The sequence below is a fragment of the Pleuronectes platessa genome, chromosome 16 (assembly GCF_947347685.1).
Source record: "Pleuronectes platessa chromosome 16, fPlePla1.1, whole genome shotgun sequence".
NCBI classification, from domain to species: Eukaryota; Metazoa; Chordata; class Actinopteri; order Pleuronectiformes; family Pleuronectidae; genus Pleuronectes; species Pleuronectes platessa.
The window spans coordinates 8583513-8610142 of NC_070641.1; the positions used below are offsets into that span (position 1 = coordinate 8583513).

A 26630-nucleotide genomic window follows, 5' to 3' on the forward strand; every position below is an offset into this window, starting at 1 on the left:
GATTTTAAGGAAGGTAGAAAGAAGTAACCATCTGGGGAACATGTGGCCATCCAGTCCAAAGGACCAGGCTTTTTTGCTGGTGGTGATGGTGGAGTTCTCTAGCTGCCTGGCAAGACAGGGTCAGAGACGTGCCTCTGGATCTCCTGCATCTCGGTGGAGGTCTCCAGGTGCTCGGGGAGGGAGGGGAAGCGCTGGCTGCCACATAACAGTCCAGGAGGCTTGTTGATCCTTGACAGTTGAGGAGTGGAGGGGTCCATGGTGGGCAGGTGTGGTGGGTCCGCCTCCGGTGACATTGACATGGTGTCATCAGAGGCCACAGTGAGATGGATCCCACTCGACAGGGAGTCCTTGGATTTGTGCTTACAGTCAGAGTCTGGACTCTGGAAAGACAAAAATGGATGAATTCAGACAGGACTAGGTGCGGTACATCAATAACCTGATGGATCCCCCCCCCAGCCTTTGTGTTTCATAAAGAAACTGGATGAGAAAATTGTGGCTGTTACGGCCTGGTTGTCATAAAGGTTTAATCATCAAACTTTCCAAAGTGTTGATTACTGCCAACTCAATCAAACATCAAATCAGAAAAAGATGGTTTTCTGTCAAATAAAAAAAAATTATGACATTGTCAAAAATTATGCAACAAAATTGACAGGTAAAAATGATCATTTACAATATATTCAGTTTTTTATTTATAAGGATTCCAGTAATGATTCTTAATGAAAAAAAAAATAAAAAAATGATCTGTCTTAGATACAAATGAGGCATCTTTTGAATATATCATTGTTAAATAATGCGGATAATAATGGTTCATATCTGTATTTCTAATAAACAGAAAAGTTCAGATACTAATTGGGAAAAAAATGAAGAAGGAAAAGCTCCTCTTACATTGAAATTATTCCTTGATCTATAACTGACAGATAAATTAACCATAGACAGTCTGAATTATTGTTATTATTGTTATTACTAAAATTGTTTGGATTGGACTTCACTATCTGATATGTGTTCAGATTTCTGTTTAATCTGCACAATTAATATGAATTTGATTTACATCATTTTGACTTTCAAAATGACACATTTAATAAAAGTTAACATCAACATGACAGACAACTTGTGGTAACGACATGCATGTAAACTCACCACCTGCAGCAGTGAGGCAGTGCTGTCGATCTGCACCGGCTGGACTGGGGGGACAGCGTGAACTGTGGGTGGCCCTGTGCTGTACAGGGTGGTGGGGTGAGTCGGGTGAGGGCTGGGGGACACGGTGCTGTAGGCTGGAGGCACCGGGGCCATCTGTCGCTGGAGGAGCTGCAGGATCACGTTGATATCTGCCGTCATCCGCGTCTCCAGCCTGGCAGAGACGGAGGGAGATGTGAAATGTGAGCCGAGGAAAGGATTTATCTTCACGATGAGAAAACACACTGTTTAAATTTGTGTTTCCATGCAGCATGAAGGGCGACATTACATTTGTACGGTGAGTAATCTGCTATTTCAAAAATGTCCACTAGGTTTCTCTGTTGCTCTCTCCACAGTGTCCCTCCCTGTCGTACATGTAAAAGCAAACAGGCGGTTTACAGGACGTGCATTTAAACATATATGAAGACATTTTTTCTACATTTTTCAGCTTCACCTTTGACCCCTCTTATATTGTATCTCTCCTTTCTCCTCCATTTCTCTCATACACATGCATGTCAGACAGTTCACACCACGTAAGCAACCAGCTGGGAAATGATACAGACACACAGCAGGGGGGGAGGGAGGAACAGCCAGAAACAGACACACCTAGAAGGTAAACACACTCCACTGATAGAAGTGAATAATGAACCAGTGGCCATTAATTTCCATCAAAGGGGGTATAGCTCAGTGGTAGAGCATTTGACTGCAGATCAAGAGGTCCCTGGTTCAAATCCGGGTGCCCCCTCTAACCTTTTGACTCCCGCACAAAATATTGACTGACCGATTTAACTGTGATTGCAGCAGCTCCAGTCTGGATTCCAGCTCACTGGGCCGCTCCTCAGCGCACGGCGGTGGGTGGCAACTGGCCCTGACTGCTGACGTCGGTCTCTGTCCTTCAGAGGGTTTGCGTCCCGGACAGTAGCCATACAACCCTGAGATGCTGATTGGTGGTGCTGCTGCTGCTGCTGCTGCTGGTACTGTTCAGAAAGGGCAACCTGTCAGTCAAAATCCTTTTTATACTCTAGTATTTCCAGGAAACTCAGTTATGTTTTGGACCAAATGCTTTACTGGATTTGATAGTCTGGACATTTTCCAACGACTATTTATGTTTGTCTGCATTATTGCCTGCCTCTATGTCTGTAAGTCGTTGGTGTCGTTTTGTTCCTGAGAATTTCAGCTTTCCAGTGATGTTAAACATTAACATAATCTCAAACACAGTGTTTCTATGAATGGATGTGGAGTTGACATGTAAAATGCACTAATGTACTCTCTTTAAAAACAATTGTAATTCAAATGAATGAATGAATGATTCAAAGAGATAAAGGAAAGAAATTCAATTTTAATCATTTAAATGTAATTTACATGTCTAAGATTTTTAATAAAAAAATTGAACATATTAAAGTTTCTCTCATTTCATAAAACACACGAGGTCCCTAAAATATCTGGAGAAGGATGGAACCATCTGATGTTGCTATAGTGGAGAAAGACACAGTAATAGTGTGTTGGTAAAACCACGGCCTGCATGTGGTGAGAATGTCAAGTAATGAGATTTAAATGAACTTTGTGCACATTGAAAATTATTTAAAGCTCCTTTGAGCTTCCTGCAGTCTTTCCACACATGACTGTTCAAGGGATGGTATCAAGGTTGATTCTCTACCTGATAACGGTGGTCCTCCGCGGTCTACGGGCGGTCCCAACCCAGCAGAGGGTCCACTGTGAGGCAGGATGTTGACCACTGCTGGGGGACAGTCTCTGGTGTCACCTGTGGGGGGGTACAGCTCCCCTTTGCTGTGTCCCATGGGCTTCATCTCCTCATCACTAGACTGTGAACAGATACTGGTGCTGCTGCAGAGGTCATCCCAGTGGGCTCCTGCCATCGCGCTCTGGTGGTGGTTTGCCATTGTACAGGACTGATCGGGGTAAGAGTCCTCACGGTCCATCCCGTCTGTACAGAGAGGGTCAGGGGACAGCCGCATAAAGAAAATACAGAGATCAGACCTCCAACAGATGTGTCAACTTTCTTAAACTCTGACCCTCACTCACCTGGACGGTTTCGGCGCCGCATGGAGCTTCTTCGATGCCTTGTCCGGCGGTAGCCACATTCAGAGTCCCTGCTCGGGGTGGGCTGGTTTATTCTGTCTGCCTGAGACATATCAGCTTCAGTAATTCATAAACACACAGCACATCTCATCTCACAACATTTTAAAGAAGGCCTTACAGAGAGTTCAGTGAAATATGTTTAATGTGTACAAATTAATTGCACCATTTAAAACTTTCTGTCATACACAGATAACTGGTTAAAACCTTTTCCCGAAGCCTTAAAACACAGATACTATGAATGTAATTGCTTGTATAATGTTTATTCAAATATAGCATTTAGCACTGCCCTCTAGTGGAACTCACATCTCTCAGGTTGAAGGTGATCTCCAAGTTGTTCCAGAACACGTCAGCAAAGTCGGGATACATGTCCAGCACTTCCAGCAGGTCATCTCTCAGGATCTTGTGCAGGTCGCAGTAAGTTAGAGCTCTGACGTCAGCGCTGGACTTCCCTGGTCGGCCATAGAGACTGATGGGTTCACCAAAGATGTCGTTCTTTCCTGGACAAAGCACAGAAGCGAAAGAGAGGAACATTATGGGAGAGGGTGAACATTTGTTGGTCGGTCAGACACTGCTAAATTATTTTACTAACAAAAGAAAACACGGAGCCTCAACAGCACCAGAGCTCAGCGAGCATTAATAGTGCCCTCAAACACAGCTGAAATAATAAATAATAAAATGACCTATGCAGCTTGGATGTGAGTGCTGGCCCTATTGATGATCGATGCCACTGTGAAATGGAAGTGGAGCTCTGCCCAAACACCTCTGGCAACTCAATACACAGAATTGTTGTGCAGTGTTAAGGGCAGAGGGAGATTGTTGGAGAGTGATGAGAGGATGGAAGACAAATGTCAGTTTGACGTAATTGTGGTTTGAGTTATTTAGCAAAAATACAGCAGATTTTTGTGGTTTCAGAATCACAGATTAAGAAATTCACAACCTTTTCTGCTTTTCATGATTTTTATGTAAACTAGTTATTTTTGACAGATTTTTTTCTTCTAAATATTAAAACTGATTGAAACTGTAATTACTAATCACAGATTTGCAAACACATTGGAACAAAAGACAAAGTGGGCATGGCCTTCGTCATGCCTTGTAGCTCACCCAGTATTGCCACCACCACGTCGTCCCTGAGGATCTCGATGGACCCTCTGGAAATGAAGTAGACGGCGGTGAGAATGTCCCCGCTGTGGACCAGAGTGTCCGCCGGGGGAGCGTGGGTGGTCTTGAATCGCATGGCCAAAGCGCGCAGGCAGCCCTTGTTGGCGCCGCGGAAGGCTTTGCAGTTCTGAAGCAAGCTGCGGTTCAGATGGAGGCAGATGTCAGCCTGCAGACACTCAGGGAAACCCTTTAGAACCTGCAAGGCCAAAAAGGGCATCAGGTCAAATCATTGTCCTTGATACATTATTCTTTATTGTGCACTTTCCTTTAGTGACATAAAGATGAAGAATAAAAACTGAAAAAGAAGGCGAGGGGTAACAGAAGGAGAGCAATCAGTCAGTTTGAATCAGGTAGGGCACAAAGGGCAGCTGCTCCAACTGATTATCTATTCTCACATTGAATTGACAGGCGCTAATGTTGATCTCTACCTGCGTCATGCTCCAGTGCTGTTAGGAGCCCGAGCAGCCATATGACGCACTACATAAAAACTGGGTCTCCAAATGGAGCAAGCTCAGTGGAAACACTCATTTCCATATTTCAATGAAAGGAGGGTTATTTTGTCCAAAAGGACGTCTTGATCAGATCAAAGCTATCCCCTTAACTGAGAGGAAGTCTGATAGTGTATTTTATTTTCAGAGTAGTATAATATGGAGAAGGGGGTACCCAGAATTGAACTAGGGACCTCTTGATCTGCAGTCAAATGCTCTACCACTGAGCTACACCCCCTTACATTGAAAAAAGCTATATATACAGATGAAAATGAATCTTTTTGATAGTCTTAACTTCTATGGTCCAGCAAAAAACTGTTTCCAGCCATTATCCACAACCACAAATAGAGATCTTTCCTCCTGAATGTGTATGATTTTCCTCAGGACTTACAGCATTCATGTCGATGCCGTTGGTGTAGGACCAGGCGTGTTGGAAGTACTCCTCCAGCCGCTGTTTCAATCCTCCTGGGATCTGATGGAAACGTATGAACTCTTTGACCCGCAGCATCTGGGTGTGGTAGCGGGCCGTGCCCGAGTACAACCTCTGGATAATGGCTGACACGTTACCGAAGATACTGGCGTACATCAGAGCTGCACAGGACAGAGGAAAAAATGCTGCAAGTTCTCCTGGTGCAAATGATTTGTCAATGTCATCCTAATGTCCCTGGTTTGAGTCGGTGAAAGCTGTTACTGGTAACATCCGCTGTCTTTTTACGCATGTGTCTTGTCTATCTCTCTACAAAAGAATACACATATATGTATGCAATCAGAAACAATAAAAAAAATTGAAGAATGCGAACGATAAATAGGATTAATTGTAAAAAAAATAGCCAAATCTGTTATACTTTAGAATGATGAGTCAATTTGTCAACTTGTAAGAACAAATTGATACTTATGTTAACGTCATCATCACTGAATGATGCTGCATAAAATTTTCTTAAATGTACCAGTTATTTTGAATAACTTTGAATCAACTATCATTTAAAAATGTATTTATAAACCGATTTAAATCCCTAATTAAAAAACTAAACCTGTAAATATTGATCATCGATCATATAAATACGTATACATTTTGTAGTGTCACTTGTTAATCACGGTTCACACACTTTTCAACCATAGAAAAATATAATTCTAAGAAAAACATGAGACATCAAAAATGTGAGAGACTGAATAGTGCCATTAAATTAGTTCTGTCTTGATCAGGATAAAAAAAATAAAGATATCAAAGTCTCTGACTCTGATTTTGTCCCTTTTAAAGGAAAACAATTAGATTAAAATACCCCTGCTTTAAAACTGAAGGTATTTTATTTGTTCTAAAACATTTCACATTTCAGGTTTCCTCCCACTCTACTCACAGCCAATGAGCATGACACAGATGGAGAAGATCTTCTCCGGGTTGGTGTTGGGCGAGACGTTCCCAAAGCCCACGCTGGTCAAGCTGCTGAAGGTGAAGTACAGAGCGGTGACATACTTGTCCTTGATGGAGGGGCCTGAGGACGCGTCGCTGTCGTTGTAGTTTTTGCCGATCTGGTCAGCCAGGTTGTCCAGCCAGCCGATCTTCATGCCGCCGATGTGCAGAGAGCCGTGGCGCTCCACGTTGCCGATGGCGTACCAGATGCAGGCCAGCCAATGAGCGATGAGGGCAAAGGTGCACATGAGAAGGAACAGGACGGCGGCTCCATATTCAGAGTAACGGTCCAGCTTCCTAGCCACTCGCACCAACCTCAGCAGCCTGGCTGTCTTCAGTAAACCAATCAGAGTGGTTGTCTGGGGCTGGTGGAGAGAGTGTAGGCTTCATGTTAGCAACAACCAGTTAGCTTACATACCACTGTGTACAATTCTCAAACCTGTGACAGTAATATTTAGCTGCAGATGTGAATGTGTGGTTCTTGGATACAGGAATCGTTTAATCAATCAAGCATGGCACTCAGTAGAGCACATTCCTCCGCCAAGGCCCAACAGTCCTAAATGCAACCACGCTGCACAAATTGCACAAACTTAAAGACAAAAGTCGGACATTTTTTCAAGTAAAAACCATTATCATTTTGTTATGATTCACTAACAACATATCCCATTAGTCTAAAAGTGGATATAACGCTCTTCCTACAGTTCACTCACTAGCATGTTTGACTAGGATACTTAGATAGAGGTCACTGTGGCCTTGACCTTTGACCTCAAATCACCAAAATCGAATCAGTTCATCTTTGAGTCTAAGTGAATGTTTCCTCCAAATTTGAAGACATTCCCTTAAGAGGATCTTAAGATAGTACGTTCAAGAACAACATCGACATTCTTTGCTAGGCCATCGTGATCTTGACCTTTGGCCTATTTAGGGAACTGACATCTATGATTGTGTGAATGCTGGTCCCCTTGTCTTTTTTACTTCATCAAACATCACTGGATGAAGCACAGTTACTGTAACAGTATTGCTGATGAACAGCACAACAGTGATGCTGAAATACCCTCTCCTCGTCTTCCTCACCTCCTCTGATCCAGAGCGGAATATGAGCAGATCGAAGGGAATGGCGGCCACGATGTCGATGAGGAACCAGCCCTTGAAGTAGTGCTGTGCAATGTGACCCGGGTGGCTGACCACCTCGTCGTTGTGGTTGACGTAGGTGGTCCTGAAGTTGATGAGAATGTCCACGATGAACATGACGTCCACCACCAGGTCCACCACGTTGAGCGGGTTGCAGGTGTAGCCGCAGGTCCTCCTCCGCTGTTCCTCCACCTCGTTGAGAAGGAAAGCAGCCGAGTATGGTGTGAAGATTGCGGTGTAGATGACCAGCAGCAGGATGACCCAGTCCCACACCGCTTTGAATGGGCTGTAGTGCAGGATGGTCCATTTGTGGATGCGTGGGGCCTGGAGCTTGTACTCTGGCAGCACGTCAGCACCGAGAGACAACACCTGAGACACAGGGAAGGGACGGAGAAGATGTTAGAAAGGCGTTGTGTTTATGCAATCATTAAATTATCTGTTCAGAGCTGAGGGTGGACTTCAAACCAGTGACAGCTGAGATTGGGTCCAACCCGCCTTGAAAACATTTAAAAGCTGTTAAAGTGATAAATGACCTTACAATTATCAGTATAATTTCAATTACTATTAACTAAATAAAGCTTTCATAGACAGGTTTAGGTCAGTTTTTTAGAGCAGATATAGGTTCCTAATTTCTCATTTCTGAGATAATGGTAGTGGCCTACTTTAACGTTGTATTCAAATATTTGTATATTAAAACAGACCACATGAAGGTTTTTTTCTGTCCAACCCTGCTTAAGTTAGGAGGAAGCAAACAGAGTTTTACAGGGACATTGTTGTTTATTTGTTTAAATTTAAAATGTCCTGAGCTGCAGAAAGTAGGAAATGTTCAGGTCTAGTCAGCAGCAGTCGCTTGTCTTAGGTTGGTTTGGAAACTGGTTTAGATCAGTGCAGTGCAATTTTGAAAGAAATACATGAACTGTTCCCATTTCATGCAAAGATTAAGCAAAAACCTAGGCTAAAACAAAACCAGGCAATCAAATGTAAGATGTCATTCTCAGCAAAACTCTTTACTTGAAGTGAGGAAACTGTAATCAAACTCAAGAATAATTCACAGATTTTGAAAAAGCTCAGGGAAAATATGTATGACAAAATTAGCGGCTGCTGCACACACTCCGTTATTAGTGCTTGTGCCTTCACACTGAGCCCTGTATGTCACAGGCAGTCAGACTGTAATTTGCAGCCTTCTGCACCTTAAGGTAAGTAACCAACCTCCTGTCGCCATGACTCACCAAGTTTGGCAGGAGAAAATGTCACAGCCTTTACCGACAACACATCCGCACTCAGGCAGTTGCTCAATATACTAAATTGTTGGTGCAGAAAAAGCTACAGCAACAGTTCCTGTCTTTAATGAAGCAAAAAAAAAAAAAAATACCAGTATGAAAATCCATCCAGTGTTGCTAAAATCAGACAGACCTAAATAAAACAGGAAGATATGAGTAACAAAAGCATCGAGGTCCAACTGACCGGTAGGGCGGTGATAGCCTCTGTGTCCAGGTTCTCATCCCGGTGAGGAGCACAGCAGCAGAGGTGGAGACTCCTCCAAACCCTCTGCCACCCCCTCCTCCCCTGCATCCCTCACACCAAACTCTACACACAGGATATATACCCTGTGCAGCTCTGTCCTCTCTCCACAGTCACTCCACTGGGTCAAAGCTGCGGCCTCACCTGCCTCTGCCTTACCATGTGATCCCTGTATTATCTATAGACCACATGACCCCTCCTGCCAGTGCCCTGGTTAATTGTGGACCACAACAAGTGCAGTCATTGATTGCGCTCCATGCAGAGCACCCGTTTTTCAGCTCATTCTTGTTAACTACAAGGTCGAGTGGGTTTGTTTTAAATAGTCACTCCTGGTTAGAAAAATATGTGTTTTTCTGATGCCCCACTGTTTGCAGTAGTCATCATGGTCAAAGTCAGTGCAGTGTTATACAAGCAAAAACTCACACAGGAATCATTAGACTGAAATATATTGAGTTTTTTTTTTCACTTTCCCAGCTAGTATGAAAACAGTGCCCAGAAATAGTCAGAGTAAATTGCTTCTTCAGGACAAAGTACACCATTAGAAAAGCTCCTGAAAGTGCACTTGGCCTTATTTGGTTAGAAGGGAAAAGAGGAGCTAGATCTTCACAAGGAATTACCCAGGCGCGTATAGTTTTCCATTATGACATGAAATACCCTTTAATGGCTTTTTTTTTATGGCCAGTATTTGAAAATGAGGTTAAGTCAAATATTCATTGAAAGACAAAAAGCTGTGACTCTCTTTTTGTGTATCAGTAAATGACCGCGGCAGCTGAACAGATGCGAAGAGACAACATAGTAAAGAGAATGTAAACACACAAATAGGCAAAGGCTCACTCATCCAAGAAATTCTGAGGTATTGATGTTTGTCCACAGCTCTGTTTCATAATGACCAGCAGGGTCACCACTCGTTGGCACGCAACGGCTCGGTGCTGCTGCTCTGACTTCATAATCATGAGAGGGAGAGTTCACCGTGCATTTTCAGACTAATTCGATACAACAGACAACAGAGATGTGAATTACGTCAGTGTGAAATAGAAAACAAACACGATGCTTCTGGGTATTAGAGGGAAAAGGTAATTTAAATCCTGAAAACACAGTCATGTTTAAGAATTCTGAAAAAAAAAAACTATTTACGTTTAAGTCAGTGAAGCTTTCACGTTTTTCTCCCTCCATTCACACAGGACCTCTCTTTAGTGAACATGGAATACAACTTTTAAGTCAGTGCATCCTCATCCTTCATCTTATTCCTCTCCAAACACACATAGACCTACTATTCCTGAACCAAAACACCATAAGTAAAAATAAAGAAGGAGCGACTCTTGGGACGAGGGCCCATTAGAATGACGGTGACATGGATAAGGCTGACGTTGCTCACGTGTGGAGCTTCAGATAAGTATAAGCAGGGAGGGTGAGGAGGAGGATGAAGACAGGGAGGGTACAAATGAAGAGGAAAGGGGGACAACAAAGAGGGAGAGAGTGTGAGCGAGAAGACAGTACGGCTGAAAAACTCACAGGCTGTAGTTTCTGCTTGAAGCTCATGCTGAGGCGCACTGCAGGGTAAACAAAGGGAGAAGACTACAAGACTATGAGAGACGGAGAAGTAAACCTCTGTCCATCCGTCTGTATCTCCCTCCCTCCCTCCCTCCCTACTGCTCCCTCACTTATCCTCCCTGCCTGAAGCCCAGCCCTCTCTGCTGGGTCGCTGTTTCAAAAAATGACCCAGTGATTGTATGAATGACGGCATCCTACAGATGAAGTTGGGCTGACAGTCAAAGTAAAGTACGTGTTTATACTGCAACCAAGTCTATATATCTTGCCACTTTTAAGTCATTAAATATATTATATTAAATATATTAGTCAGACAACTTATTTTGGTGGATTTGTCTCAAACACGGACGTGGATTTTTTGTAACAATGGCACGTTTTTGAGAGAAACAGCTGCTCTTGAATAAGAACTTTCACAATGCTGAAAAACACAGATCTGACTTGTTTCAGGCAAAGTCATCCCAGTCAATTCAAACTAATATCCAGATTTTCTTCATGCTCCTGTTATGAGCTAATTCAAAGCCAGGGGGCACCACATTAACACACTTCTGCTTTCCCCAAAACACAGGCACAGGCACACAGGTTTTGCCGGCTATCCTTATTCGGACATTGCAACCCTCACCCTAACCCTAACCCCATTGTAGACAGCCTAACCAAACCGTATCCCTAACCTTAACCAATTCATGCCTAACCCTAAACTTAACCTAACCACAATTCATATTTTACCCACGACCTTAACCAGGACTTCAGAAATTAGCTCTACTGGTCCTGAGAAGGTCATGTTTAATGCTGGAAAATGCACGCACGAACGCACACACAAACAAACACACAAACAAACACACAGCTTTTCTACAATTATCTGTCTTTTACAAGCTACAGTCTGGTCAATCACATTGTGTGCTTCATGTTACGCAGACAAATCAATATTCCCAAAGATCGATGACAACCTTCATTTCCCTTTTTGTAAGGTGCCAATCGAAATCCAATTACCAAGAAGGGATTACAAAAAATATTGTATAACTGAACAATACAAAAACAAGGTAACATATGTTTAAAGATTTGGTTTTAAGAAAATAAAATGGTAGATTGTTAGATCTGATAATTGATCTCCTTCCCCCGCATGGCAGCAGCAATGATTGCCCTGCCCTATGATCCCACTGTCACCCCACCACCATGATCCCACTGCGATACGGTAAAAAGGGAGCCGGGTGGTGGTGGTACGAGGCTGAATGTAGTTTTGAGAGTTGGAGCATGGCCGCTGCCCTCCACTTCCATTAGCTCCAGAGGCCAAGGTCACAGGCAGCATCAAGCCAATGAGTGCCGATCAATAGCCTCACGGCTGCCGCCCTTATTCCCTCCCTTTCATAACTTCATCTCACCAGACAGCTTCAGCAACAGTCTGTGATCCCCAAACACCAACACAGGCTCCATATGCATCCTCACACGTTCAGCAGAGCCTGAGCCTTCACTGTTCTGCCTAGTTACCACTAATACTGACATTGCATACATCACATACAAGTATTTTCAACACAGATTTCTTCTTCGATACTTTTTTTAATAAGTTATGTTAATTGAGGTTTACGATTTTTATATGGGTTTCTGAGAAAAATTGATTTTATGCCTGGTTTGTTTGAAAGTTAAAAGAAGTAGATCTGTGTACTATGTATGGACAAGATAATACAATCAGCACAATAAAAACCTTTTCATTTCCAGTCTCTGTTACTTCACTTGTATATGTAAGTGTCACTATGGGGAGTATTTGCAAAATTTGACCCTGAAAGGTGTCAATCTGAATTCAAGACAAGCACCCGCAGGATATCAAAATAGTCTTTCAGCTAGTTGAGGTCCAATATGTAACTTACACATGTTCGACATGGAAACTTGAAACTTTTGGTGGTGGTGGAGTTAGGAGATATCTTGGGTGCAGTAGTTAGTTTGGAAGTGAGGAGTAAGAAGGCCTAGAAATATTTGATAGAATCTTTAACAAGGTAACAAGGCATTTTCTGTCGATAAAACGATATCAAAGAAAAGAAAACGTATTCAAACTACTGAGTATTTTTTACTACTGAGTAGTGTCTCGGTGCAAAAATCACTAAACCATCACAATAAATTGAAATAAAGTATTCTATCTAGCTTTGTGCTGTTCATCAAACTACACATTGCTAATTCTAGACACACTCAATAATGGCACTCAGTAAAGCTGCAGTAAATGTCCGCCAAGTCCCAACATTCCTGTTACATTCATCTGACTCGCAGTCTTCAGAAAGGGATAAAAAGTTCCTGGGTTCATGCCACATCCTATCACCCAGCTTCGTGGTAATCGTCAAGTAGATTTTGTGTAATCTTGCTCCACTGTACCTCCGGCAGAAACAATCACAAAGTCACAAGCTTCAAGACAACGAGTTAAGGGAAGTGTTCTGCCAGGCCTGTTCGGGGGGGCCTTCTGTTAGCCGTGTCACTTTCTCCGAGGCAACAGAAGCCATGTTGCCCCCACATTGTACGCTGAGTCACAGCCGCCTGTCGACACCGTTCTCCCTGCTGGTGTGAAGAAGTGAGATCTCACCACCAACACCAACACCATCGCAGTGGCCACATAAGGAATCAGTGCTGTGTTAATAACAGGAAAACATAGGAGCCTTAGACTAATATTTGGGTCCAGAACTGAATCAAATAAAAGATTTTAAAAATATTTCTTTAGCCCTTTTCCAGTCTTATCAACCACTCAATACTTCGCAGAACAAGTCACATTCACACACACATTCATACAGTGCTTTTTTCTATCATACCCTGTTCATACACTGTCAGCACATCCATCAGGGGTCACATGTTGTTGGCTTGACCAAGGACACTGACAGGAGTGCAGACTGGAGGAGCTGAGCTGCTCTTCCTCCTGAGCCACAGCTGCTTTCAACAGATCATTTGTTGACAATCTCCAAAATACTGTCTAGACATATTAGGGGTTTGTATGATGATGAACTGGTCTTTGTGTTCTGTCTATTTAAATAAACCTGCAGGGATGACCTGATAATAATATTCACAGGGCTACAGTTACTGTGTACCTCACACAGACATATATCCCAGGATAACACGTATTATAATAAAAAAAGTCCAAACACATTTGGGAGTTAATGCCCATGTACAACATGCCAAATTTGTTGGGAATTTAATGACCTATAATTGTAAATTTTTCTTGAAGTGGGTAAATACAAGGTTCTGCACCACAGCATTCAGACAATCTTTATCTCAACCTTTTTCTTATAAATGGTCTGGGAGTTCTTTGAGATATCCTGCGAAATAACAAACCAACAATCACAATAACAGATTTAATCCGAGCAGCACCACCACCTCTTAGTCCAAGGTTGGTTGGAAAGGGAGTCAACTGATATGATTCGAAGTACTGCAGATAGAAATGTTTAATGTTATGCACTAAAGAAGCCCATGACAGTGATTCACTACCATCTCTATGATGAAACAGACAACAGGCCATTGCATGCCATTAAGTATATACATTTATTCAGTCTATAAGTTGTACATTATTACTGTACGTTTAATGCTGTTAAAAGGATGTTTCCCACTTTTTCTCCGCATTTTCAGATGCTAACATTGTGGTTAGTATTCCACTGCATTAACCGAGCACGTTACTTTGCATATTGAGACTTATCATTACATTTTTAGATTTCATGGAACGTATATTGAAAAAATCTCTGAAATGTCCACTTTCTAGGAACTCAGAAAATGTACTGACATTTCACAGCATCAAAAGTCTTTTTTAAGAGAATTATCTCAACATGCAGATGAGCAGGTAATTCTTCAACTGAAACATGTATCACTTCTATTCATCATTTAATTATCTCCGATGTACTTACTCTGGAACTTTGTCACTTTTAATTTTAATAACTGAGTACAATTTTACTATTGATGCTCATAAACGAATCCTCCAGTCAGGTTAATAAAACAGTGTGTTCTTCTTCCAATGTTACGTGCGAGATGACGGTGAGCCAAACCGTGGTGTGATGACAGGTGGCTGATGAGCATGTGCATCTGCTGTGGATGCCATGGGTGTCGCACCTCAGGTGAGAGCGTTGGTTTACACTCTCACCTTGTAATTACAAGTGTCTCCGAGCAGCTTCACTGAGATACACGCAAATACCATTTATAGACGTCTTGGTCTGAACTCTGTGTGTGTGTGTGTGTGTGTGTGTGTGTGTGCAGGGACAATAACTTGATGTGACAATGAAAAGCTCAATAATAGCGAAGACCCTGAACGTATCAGACAGGATGACAGCAGCGGGAGCATTGCATGACAGCAAGCAGACACAAAGCTCAAAGTTTGACACCGTGACTTGACACGACATCAACCTTTTAGAAAGTCTACAAACTGTCTTATCTTGAATGAGGCGAAATATGAAAATAGAGGGGGTTCAGAACGTTTTATCTGCCAATCGCCAAGAACGATTATCTGACATCCGAACAATGACGGTTAGCAATATTATTTCTCGGCATGAGAGAAACCTTTTTGGTCAATTTTCTATTAAATATCGAGTGATCTTGTGGAATGAATTTATCGGATTCCTCTGTGACATGGTGATTTGCTGTTTAACGCTCTTTTAGATTCTTTCATTCATCGTTATATCATAGATTCTTCCCTGTCTGTATTTTTTCTGTCATACTAATATATGTCAAATTTCCTCTTACTTGTTACCAGTATTCAAGAGTTTGTATGTTTTGTATTGTATTGTTCATGTCACAAGTGGTTTCTACCACAAGCCAACAATTCCTTTATGTATTTATGTTGTGTGAAGTAAATGAAAACTAAACAAAAAATCTAAACTGAACTGACATCAAGTGACATTATCTCATCTCATTGGCAAAAAGTCTTGCAAACTTAATACGGCATCAATTTCCCTTCTTCAACGTGCACTCCATTCCTGACGGTCATTCCTGAGCAGGAACATCCATTTGAACATTTAATCAAGCAAAAGAAAAAAAATTATATCAGTCCTCTTTCATTACCTGCATCCAGTCATTTGGAAAAGCTCTTCTTTTAGTTTTCAAAGATATGAGGTCTGGTATACTTGCATTTTTTAAATAAAAAAGTTGATTAGAAGTCAAGACTTACAGCCTGACGTGATAAAGGACTCGTCTTACCTGTGTGACGTGAGTGACCTTCTCCGTGACGTTCTGGGTGCGGTCTTTCATCCTGCTGGGTGCGATGATTTCGATCTCCGTGGGCGAAGGAGCTCTCATCCGATCTGAGCCGAAGGTGAGGGTCACCTGAGGGATGCGGCCGATGGTCCGGTGTCTTATCAAATCCGAGTCTGACGTGGAGTTCAGAGTGCCGGGCTTCAGATCTGCAGCAAAAAAGCAGCAGCGTCAGCGACTAGAACATGGTCGTGTGTTGCGAAAAATAGAAACAAGGACGGAAGAAACACAAATATGAGAATATTTATTTTGAATGTTTTACCTACTTAGTAGGAGTATAGACAGACTGTGCCTCACAGAGACAGATGGACGTGATGTATAGAACAAATATGGTGAAAACGTGTCGGACAGGGTGAGCGTGTAGAGCGTGATTGGATTTCTGTATCCTGCATTAAAAATATCGTTTCTCACAAAATATTTCCCCTGAGAGAAGAAGGGCACAGATGTGCAATGATGTACAATTTGAACACAAATGGAATAATAATGAAAACCACACACACACAGACACACACACACACACACACACACACACACACACACACACACACACACACACACACACACACACACACACACACACACACACACACACACACACACACACACACACACACACACACACACACACCAGGATGTCCCTGCTGGATCACATAATTGCACATGATCAGATTGATGCTCTCTGTGTTATGAATGAAAAGAAAACAGCTGAGATGTATGATCAACAGTTTAACAGTTAAGATTCTTTCTGAGAATCAAGGATGGAAAATCGGGCATTTGCTGCTTTAAATGTTCTTTGCTTGTAGATAATTTACTCTACATCTGATATCATTGTACTAGTGATAAGGATGCATGTTCTCTGGGATGTCCTACAGAAAAACAATGTTCTTGAGGAGAAAGTATATTTTTTGACCTCAACGTTTTCAAACAAATTTTGTTTCATACAAAACACAAATAAACCAAGATACAATGATTTCAAAGGGTGATGTGTGGGTTCATTCACGTTGTACAAAAATGAAGATCATCATTGTATGTTGCCACTTGTTTGAAAAGCAAACAAACCTTCAGTCTAGATTTAGTGAATTATGTTCCCTAATAGGCCGATATGCAAGTTTACGTGATTTATAGAATTTTATTTTAGTCATAAATGTATTATACAGGGGCAATAATACCTACATTTTATCAATGTTTGTTAAAATTCACATTATAGCGAGAATAGCTCATACGGAGATCAAGGATCCCAGCCCTCGTGTTCTATCACAGCTTGTGAAATGTTTTGAACATAATAAATACCAAGATAATAGAATCATGAAATTCATTATTCTATATCACGATAATCAAGATTTATTTATTTTATTAATTATAGTATCACTCTAAAACATGAGGATGATGTCATGCTTGGTGTCACCTGATTTAGAATTGTTGTGTTATATTCCAGTCAGCTTAGTGAAATAATCATATTAGTGAAATAATCATTTTTCACTAATAAATGAAAATGTGCATTATAAATAGATTTTTGCTTATTGGAGAAATAAATACATAAATAATAACCTCATTGCACTACAATGAAAAAAAACTAAAAACCTAAAATTCCCACTGAGACACTCACAATGTCCCACTCAGGTACTCACTGCTGTTAGTTCGAGGGTCTCCAGGTCGACTGCTCCACTCAGCCCTCATCCCTTCGATGTCGTCCAGTGATGAAGCGCGTCGGAGGCTGCAGACACTGTCCCTGGAGCAGCTCCGAGGTACAGTCCCCCGGGGGAAGGCGATGCCGGGGTCCAGGCGGTCCGTCAGCAGGGCGCAGTGCTTGGTGGAGGACTGGGCTTCAGGAGACGGAGGATCCAGGTCCTGTTCTATCAGAGCTTCTGTCTCAGACTGCATGCAGCTCTCCTTGGATGGGATACGGAACTCTTTCAAAGGAAACTCTTCACTGTCCGGCTGTCAAGCAGAGGAGCAAAAGTACTTGTAATTTAATTCATTTTTAATTGATGTTTATACAACGGCCTTGAGAGGCAAAACACAACACTTCAGAAAATAAATCCACAAACGTACCCAGAATGGAAATTAGCATTTAAAGTAACAGGGACCTATAAATGTCACTGTATTTCCTTTTTGTTGATTTATACATTATACATGCAAATTTTTGGACTGCACTAGAATGGTACATCTTATCCCTGCCAAAGAATTTCAATATGTAAATATGCTCTGGTTTCAGGTTTGAAAACTTAGGCTTGAATTTAAAAAAAACTTCACCACTAATTAATTTAAATGCAGAATGTTATATGTAGGTCTGTTTTTTTGTACAGACGTCAGCAAAGTTTGAGGCATACATACAAACTAGAATGCTTAAGATCCTCGTGTGTGTTTCTAGATGTTTGTTTGTGTGTGTATTGCGTACACCAACGCACCTGCAGGTAGTCCACTACGACCCCCTCAAACTGATCTTTGGAAAGTGATGCCTGTCGCATGGAACGCAGCACTGGCAGCCTCATCTTCAGCCGGCGATTCTGACCTGAGGGGGAAAGTCTGGGTTTTATGATGTTGATTATTATTATTTGGATCTATTTGTCCGTGTATCTGTAAAATGTTAACTTAACATTTGTCAGTAAATGTCTGATATTGTCCATGACCGGAAACTAAAACCATGGTTGAGTTAATAACTAGAAAGATCAGCACACATCACTATGACGACATGTGACACAGATCGATTAATGTTAATCACAATAAAGGAAGTGTTAATGTTTACAGTAAATCCATCCTTGGGTTACTCTCTGCCTGAGGCCAGATTTTTTGAGTGTGGGATCAATCAGCTCCTGGAAGTCGAGGATGAACATGATGACAAAGCCTTCCTCATTTTTCACAGGGACAATGTCCACCCGACAGGGTCTGCAGGTCCCTATGAGGACAGAAAGAGATGCATTAGTTAGTCAGCAGGGGAGACCCAGAGTTGAACCAGGAACTGCTTGATCTGCAGTCAAATGCTCCACCGCTGAGCTACACCCCCAAAGCCTGAGCACCGTCATATTCTTTTCTAGGTCATGATTGCAGGATAACACTACAGGAGGGAGAGTGAGATAGTGACAGAGAGAATCAAAGAGTACAAAGGCGGGACACTGACAGCTGAAACAGGCTAGATGAGTGACACTTCCGTCTGGTCTAACTTCAGGCTGTAATCAGTGGGATCTAAAAATAGAACGGGGGATAGGGCAAGCACACACATGAGAACATACATCGACATATAGTGAGGGCCTGCGTTCGGTGCTGTCCACATGTCCACTTTACATATACAAATCAGCCAGGGAGAGACTCGTTCCTGAATCGCTGTTCAACTTGTTCACAAATGCTTCAGATCCGAGCGCAGCAGGAAGCAGGAGCCAAAACAAATAGATTTCTGATGGATTTGAGACGGCATGCTGATCGCATTTCCATGACAACGGCTCTCCACAATGCACTCCTCATGCCCAAGTGGCCAAAGTAACGAAAGATGTGTGTGTGTGTGTGTGTGTGTGTGTGTGTGTGTGTGTGTTTGAGTGTATATGTATGCTGACATTAAAAGTGTATGTGTGACTGTGGTCGTCCTGAGCTTGGTGAGTTTGCGTCCCTCCATCAATGTGGGATTAACAGGTGAAACACAGACCTCCACATAAATAAGACTGCAACTGGTGGCAGCATCAAAGATGAAGTCAGAGGGTAAAAACAAAATGAGGCTTTTAGAGGAGAGAACGCTCAGTTAAATGCCACAGTGTCTGTCTTGATGAATAATTCCTCTGTGTTTTCTCATTCACTTCTCAAATCACAGTTTTAATATGGTCAGCTTTAAGTCGCTTTTTATTCCTTCTTTCTTTCCCATCTGGTTTTCAACGACTTGTTTTCATGTTACGTTTCCAAAACTAAAGTTGTCCACATAAGATAAACACAGGCTGAGCATTTTGAAAGAAGATAGTAGGGGAGAAACTGACGAGGAGGGAGGGAGGAATGGATTAATGTTGCACCAAAAAAGCAATATGACAGAAGAGGAACAGAAAAGCTATTAGGCATCATTAGGAACAGGTTTTAAGAACAAGTTAATAATATGATGCTGAGTATGTGTGTCACTAGGGAGGTGAGTCAGAGTCCAAAATACTCCAAGTTTATATCCAATTTCTATATCATGAAGATAAAAAATAAGATTGCTGTCTTATAAAAAAGGGATGATTAAAGGTAGTAAAAAAAATCCAGTAGGATTTAAAAAGCTTCCTGCATGTGCCAGGAATGATGGATTGTCTCATAAACTGGATTAATCATATTAAAGATACTTTACATTATGTTGAATGATTGTTTTGATCACATTTTTAGAAATAGTAATAATCAAATTCAAGACGTTGTCAGAGTTTGAAAGAAAAAACGGAAATGAGATCGTAACCCCACCCTCATCTCAACGTGCATTGAATTTCTGACTATAAATCCATTGCTCATTGTAAAATATAACTTTTAGATATTATATAAAATTACTTGACCTTGCTCCAGCAGTTGATTAGATATATTAAAACTTTGCAGATTTTCAACTAGCTCTCCATTGTAACAATACTGATAGTATCTAAATTAAATGATGTTCAATTTCCGACCGTGTTGCCTGGACCGACATCCATCTTTGTTTTCAAAAAGTCCGCCAGAAGATACTCACCATGTGTTTTGCTAAACCTTAGATTTTAGCAAAGAGAAGAGGCTTAGTTCTTGTCTGAGGAAGGAGGGCAAACTAGTAAGCAAGCCGTCCAATAATGACTTTGTGATGGTCAGGACATTTCTACCGAGAGATCTGATTTTGACTTCTTTACCAGCCTCCTCCTCCACATGTTTCACCTTCGCTCCCCTTACCTTCCTTGGCGTAGTACAAGATCTCCACCTTGTGCTCCTCAGAGCCGAGCAGGGCCTGGGCCAGCTGGGCCAGGGCGCTCTTCATGGTGCCGGGCCCCACCAGGAACTGGCAGGTGCAGGGCTGCTGCATGATCTCCGCCCTGGTGAAGCCAAACATCTGGCAGAAGCCTTCATTGCAGTAGATGATGCCACAGTTCTTCATCTGAGCATTGGCGATCAGAAACTTGCGATCTGAAGAGCGACACAAGCTCAGTGTCATAAATCTTATATCATAAATGTCAAAAGAAACTGAGCCATTTTCAAACTTGAAATATGTTAAATTGATTTGTTACAACTGGTTTCTTATTTCAATATATATAAAAGAAGGATAAACAATATACATGTTTGTGTCATAGACACCTAAATGAATCAGGACAATAAAAATGTATTTCAGTGGAACTGTTTTTTGTTGGCTGATGCACAGACATCAGTATCATTAATACTGGTCAAGTCAATACAAAATATACTTTGCATATATCAGTAAATTGGAGGATGATTGGGCTTAAAAAGTATTAAAAATGCTACAAATTGTAATCAAATTTGGCACATAATATTTTTTAGAACATATTGATACTCATATTAATGCTCATGGCAGGCATGAGGTTGATGTGAGGAATAAAAGACTAATCTTACCGGGAAACTCAAATTGGCTTCATTAAAAGGTGTTTAACGTAAAAATATATAACTGTATAAAAGTAGGAAAAGGAGGATTAAAGTTTTGCTACTGTTTCACCAAACCATGCATAATAGAGGCATTACAAATTAAAGCTTCATGAAATTAATTTATCACTTTATACAAAGTTGTCAAGATACAGGGCTACATTGTACCGTGTACAGTAAGATTTCTGATAGCTGATTTCAGAACCAAAATAGAAATAGAAAGGGTTAACGAAAATTCCTGTGGCACTCAAATCACCTTAACTTTTTTAATTTATTTTGATATCTTTTTTTAAATTTACTTTTATATTTATTCATTTTTGGTCTTTTTTGAACAGTCGTGTTTTTAATCTCTGTTTTGTAGTTCTACAAGCTATTCTGTTCTGGCACAATTATATTTTACAGTGCAAAACAACAACAACAAATTGGGTTTACGGGCGCACACAGGTTCCTGATCAAAGTGATCACATTAACAGCACAACCATCCTCACACTGTTCTCCACTGAATCAAGGAAATACACAGCGTGTTTGAAAGGGTCTGCAGGGCTCAGTTTCTGATGAGCTCCAACGTTATATTGAACAACTCTTCCTGCTCTGCTCTGACAATCAGCTAAAGTGGAACTAATGAAGTCCACCTTTCCATGTTGCTAATGCTATTAGCGTCACAATTTCTCCCAGTGGACAGTGGAGGAGCAGGTGGGCACTCTAATAAAAGAGCCCGTTTCGGATCACACCTGTTTTCACATAGCTTATTGTAATTTACAGCCTGGAAGATTTAAGCAGACAATTTTTAATTAAACTGGAAATTGCCACATGTTTGTTCCAGGGTTTAATTACTTGTCCATATTTTATTCCGCTCTACTGATTTTGTTATTATCTATTATTTATTCTGAAAGGATGTTTCCGTTTTTCTGCATATTTATACTTCATATGTGTGTGTATACTTTTTTGTTAATGTGCTTTTTATAAGTTTCATATTTAGTTTGATAGCCATTGTGTTTGCATTTTAAGCACATTAGACATAATCTTTGAATTGTTAACTGATGTACAGCTTGTTTGGGCAGCCTATCCATATTTGCCCGTATCCAAAGTTAAAAGGAAATTGTTGTAACTCACTTCAGCTGCCCCAAGTTTTACATAAGAGTTCCGGCCTGAAGGCATCTACTTGTCAATATTAATTTATATAGCTACCTACCGACAACAGGATTTCTTATCATATGTTCATATTAATTGTTTTATGTACTTCTCTTTGTCTGTTGATCAAATGTGTCTCAATATCTTGATGATGCTTTATGCTGCAATTCCAAAGTTAGTGTCATATTCATAGCAAAAAGACATATACACCCACCCATTAATTTGTGGATAAGGCGACAGGATTATAATTAAATTTTTTAAGATTGTGAAATAGGATGTTTTTTATATTTTCATTGATTTCTCAGAGAATAATTAAAGGATCTTGATTAAGGAAATCAAACATGTTAAGGGGACTGACTTTTATGAGTTTGTGCCATTTGGTGCAGATCCAAATAAAAATGTAAATGTTGTTTCATGAGGTGACAAACTGAATGTCATTCTAGTTTGTCATGATTACTTTTCCCTTTTGTAGTAACAAACTGTTGGGTGATATAAATTGGGTTGGGCTGGGAGCTCCTGAATACAATGGACTCTGATATGTCACCAACACATGACCTTGCCTTGGGGGTCAACCACCACTAATAATCATTTGACCTGTGGGCTGAGCTCAGCAGTGATGTGTTTCCCGGGCTGTCAAACCTTTGATGCTGAGTATCTCAGAGTTACTTTCCACAAAAAAACTGAAATTCAAAGCTCATCTAGCATCTAGTTCCTGTTATTGATGATTGTAATGTACGTGAGACCTCCAACAGCCACTCGGCCAAAAACACCACTGTCTACCATGAGAGCGAATTAGGACGGTTTTGTTCGAAGGCCACTAATGGAGGAGTTCAATGAAGTAAATGAAAAGTACATAAATAACCTCTGTGGCCTCTGACTGGCCCTTTTATTATCCTGTTGTGGAAGTGGTTTAAACAGCTCTCAGGCACACAGACGAGAGGAGGGGACTCTTCTCTCTGGCCCTCGCTTGAAACTAAATGGGTGAGTTTCTCTGGTGGAAAGCAGCATCCTGTCCAAAGTCATTATCTGGGGCTCACAGCAGAAACCATGATCGTCACACTGTTGCTAAGCAGCACCACTGTGGCACATGCACTCACCTTGCCGTGCACGTGGCCACGCGTGCACTCTCACACATTTGGGGGCATACAGTAAAGGCAATTACATCATGGATGTTTCACAAAGCGTCGCAGAGCTAATCAGTCCGATTCAGATTGAGAGTTGTCATCCATCAACTATTTTTCCATGTTTGGTCAGAGCTACTCTGTGAGTGGTCCACAGTGAGATAAGTGAGCTTCAAGGGGGGAAATGTGCCTTAAAAGATAGACTGAAGAACAGAAGCTGCACTGATTACACTCCAGCAGTATTAAGATTATGGTGTGTAGCTTTATGCTGCAAAAACAGAGATGTAACTGATAAATGAATTGTACAAAATCTGAGATCTAGCGCCTCAGAGGTTTCAGAACAAAGAGTAATTTCCCTTCCTAAGTGAGTCTGTCCCTCTTTGGAGTCTGTGGAACATGTGAGCTAATGGGACATAATGTCAGGCATCAGGTGAGCGTTCACAGACACACAGGCAGGTGTAATAACGCTCAAACATGAAAAGAGCAGCGGGGGTCAGTCAGCACCCCTGATACAAATCAGATAATCCACCTCAGTGTAACACACAAAACACCTGCAGCCTTTAAAGAGACAATAAAACTAGACAAACATGCACCAAATAAGAACCCATGCACAAATAAAATTACAATTTACTAATTTGTATTTATGCAAAAAAATACATCTAAGCCTGTATTGTATAGGGAACAATGATCATTGAATTAATTTGTATCAGTCAGCAGCCCTTTATTCCCCCTGATGACAACTATGAGCGTGAGAAACCCTGACAACATTCATTATTTATTTATGATAATGATTAATCCTCTTTGACACATGAGGAACACGAGGCTCACACATTGAACCGATGAATTTAAATAATTTAATATAATTCAATATTCAACATCATCAAAATACTGGACACACAGGACGTTTAAAAGTGAATGTATGCATGTAGTTTATGGTAAACCGCTATGTTGATGTGTGGTGCTCTGTGTTCATCATGTCAACAACACATGGTCCTAACTTCACTCGGCCTCACGTCCACTTACTTTGCTCGTCGAATTTCCTGATGATGGTGTCCAGGTAGGTGTTCTGGAGCGCAACATGACCGCGTCTCACAGGCATCGTGGTGCTGAGAGAAAAGACTTCTCCGACACATGAACCTCACCATTTAAAAAAGCACAGTTCAAATATAGAAGGGAGATTTCAGGAGGTAAAGAAAAAGCTGTCTGTGTCCATCAGCAGGGCGAGAGTAAAAAGCGTTTTGTTCTTTCTGCTTCTCTCGGAGGGTGAGGGGGGGGAGAGGAAGGAGGAGAGTCCTGGTTGCCAGGGTGATGGCAGATGCAGGATGCTGCGCGATAATAACGTGAAGAAAAGTGGACTAGGAGGCGGAGAAAGCGACATGTAGCATCATTACACCTTTGAAACGAAAAAACAAAGTGGTTCCCGCGGCGCGAGGTCCTCAGAAACCTGCTTTGGTTCAGAGAAGTTGTGAAAAATAATCCTGAGAGCGCAGCATCTCTGGGCTCGTTTCTCAAAGGTCCGTCAGGTTTGGACAATAGGATGAAGACCGCGGAGGGAACGCTCCTGTCAGCTCGAGTCCCTGGATCCACTCGCCTTCCACCGCCCCCGGGCTCCACCAGAGCGGCTGTGCTGCCACGACAAGTCAGCCAGAGTGAGGAAGCAGGAACATAGAGGTGAGCTTTAATTAGTCCTTCAAAATAAAAGGCTTTTTCTTTCCATAACCCCCCCCCCCCCCCCCCAACAGATGGGTTCTAGGTCTCTTCAACGTGGCTGGAGGAAAGTTCACCACCTTCAGTCTTCCCCAATTGCAATTATAATAGACTTTTGCTCCTTATTTGATTAAATATAATAATTCAAATCCCAAATATGAAACCTCAGTGCAGCACATCCATTTGTAAACAAAATCTAAGTTGTTAGCCTACATCAGGGCAAACAAATATTTCTTTTAAGCTATTCATCTTCTTATTATGTTTCCATTTGATAAATTGTTAAAGATCTTCTGCGATGACGTAACATTTCCCCCCCCCCGAAAGTGAAGCTAAAGAATCGTGATTGCCACCTGGTGGCTGTCAGCTGACACCGCCTGATTGTATATAAATTGTAGTTGCTAGAAATGTGTCAGATGACACCCAATTTAAAGTGTCCCTCACATCAAGATATTTATGGACTATTAAGTGGTTTAAAAATCTATTTGCAGATTATAAAAGAAACATGATAATCGCACATATATTAGGATTTGGACACTGCTAAAAATGTGTTAAAAAGAGTGTTTTATTTTGAAATTGCTCTCCTGCAGGTTTGTTACTTGTATGGTGGATGACTTAACAGTGGTCTGACACTGACAAAGGGCAGACCCTCACCATTCTATCCTGCTGCTGTTCACATCACAAGTCTCTGTGCTTAAAAATAGCTGCATCCTCTTTCTCTCTTACTGTCATCACACGTCTGCAGAATCATCTATATTCGCGATAAGCTTTGAAAGTGTGTGTTTGTGTCGAAAGGACACATCCCGATATTCAGTTGTTATCCAGAATGTTGACGCGCTCCAACATTATAAATCACGATGAGCTGGATAAGGCCTGTGCCGCTAAAGAAGAAACAAATCTTTACAAGGCGGTTGTAAAGTTTACTGAGTAGATGAGGTGCTCTGGTTTTTTTGAAAGGCAGGAGACTGCAATTGGAAATGTATAGTCTGTATTTTATTGTTTGACACAGGCAGACAGACTACAGTGGACCTGAGTAGCCTGGTGTGATTTAAATAAAAAATGTGACAAATACAGGCTTGATTAAATAAATAAAGACTTGTGTTTTCACCTGGATCCTGATCTTTGCCCTGAGAGGTCCCAGCGGCAGCATTCAGACACAGAGCAGACGTTGGGGCCAGATTTGTTTGTATAACTACTTAAAGGTCACCAGGAGAGTTTCGAGTGGCCTCTTGACATACACTACACATTGTTAGTTTTGTTTGGGAGCAGCTGCCATAAAAGAGTTTCATTGACCAACTGAAGCTTTTCTGTTAAGTGGTATTTACAGACTTCAGCCAAATGTTTTGACCCTTGTCCGTTTCTGTATTGGTCAGTTTTTCAGTAGGATGGATTTTA

General features: G+C 41.4%; 1 protein-coding gene and 2 non-coding genes across 3 annotated transcripts; 1 reads left to right on the top strand and 2 right to left on the bottom strand.

Moving 5' to 3' along the window:
* Nucleotides 1-98: 98 nt before the first annotated feature.
* kcnh6a (potassium voltage-gated channel, subfamily H (eag-related), member 6a) lies at nt 99-25104 on the bottom strand. Its single transcript, XM_053443466.1, is given in 16 exon segments — nt 99-380; nt 1141-1348; nt 1955-2144; nt 2831-3118; nt 3217-3316; nt 3577-3770; nt 4375-4627; nt 5311-5510; nt 6275-6692; nt 7402-7827; nt 15673-15875; nt 17355-17664; nt 18135-18238; nt 18449-18622; nt 20581-20811; nt 24555-25104. Coding segments are annotated over 16 exon segments (3657 nt in total). The 5' UTR covers nt 24631-25104.
* Nucleotides 1847-1918, top strand: trnac-gca (transfer RNA cysteine (anticodon GCA)). Its single transcript has one exon. It is a non-coding gene; the product is annotated as a tRNA-Cys (tRNA).
* trnac-gca (transfer RNA cysteine (anticodon GCA)) lies at nt 5086-5157 on the bottom strand. Its single transcript has one exon. It is a non-coding gene; the product is annotated as a tRNA-Cys (tRNA).
* Nucleotides 25105-26630: the final 1526 nt, after the last annotated feature.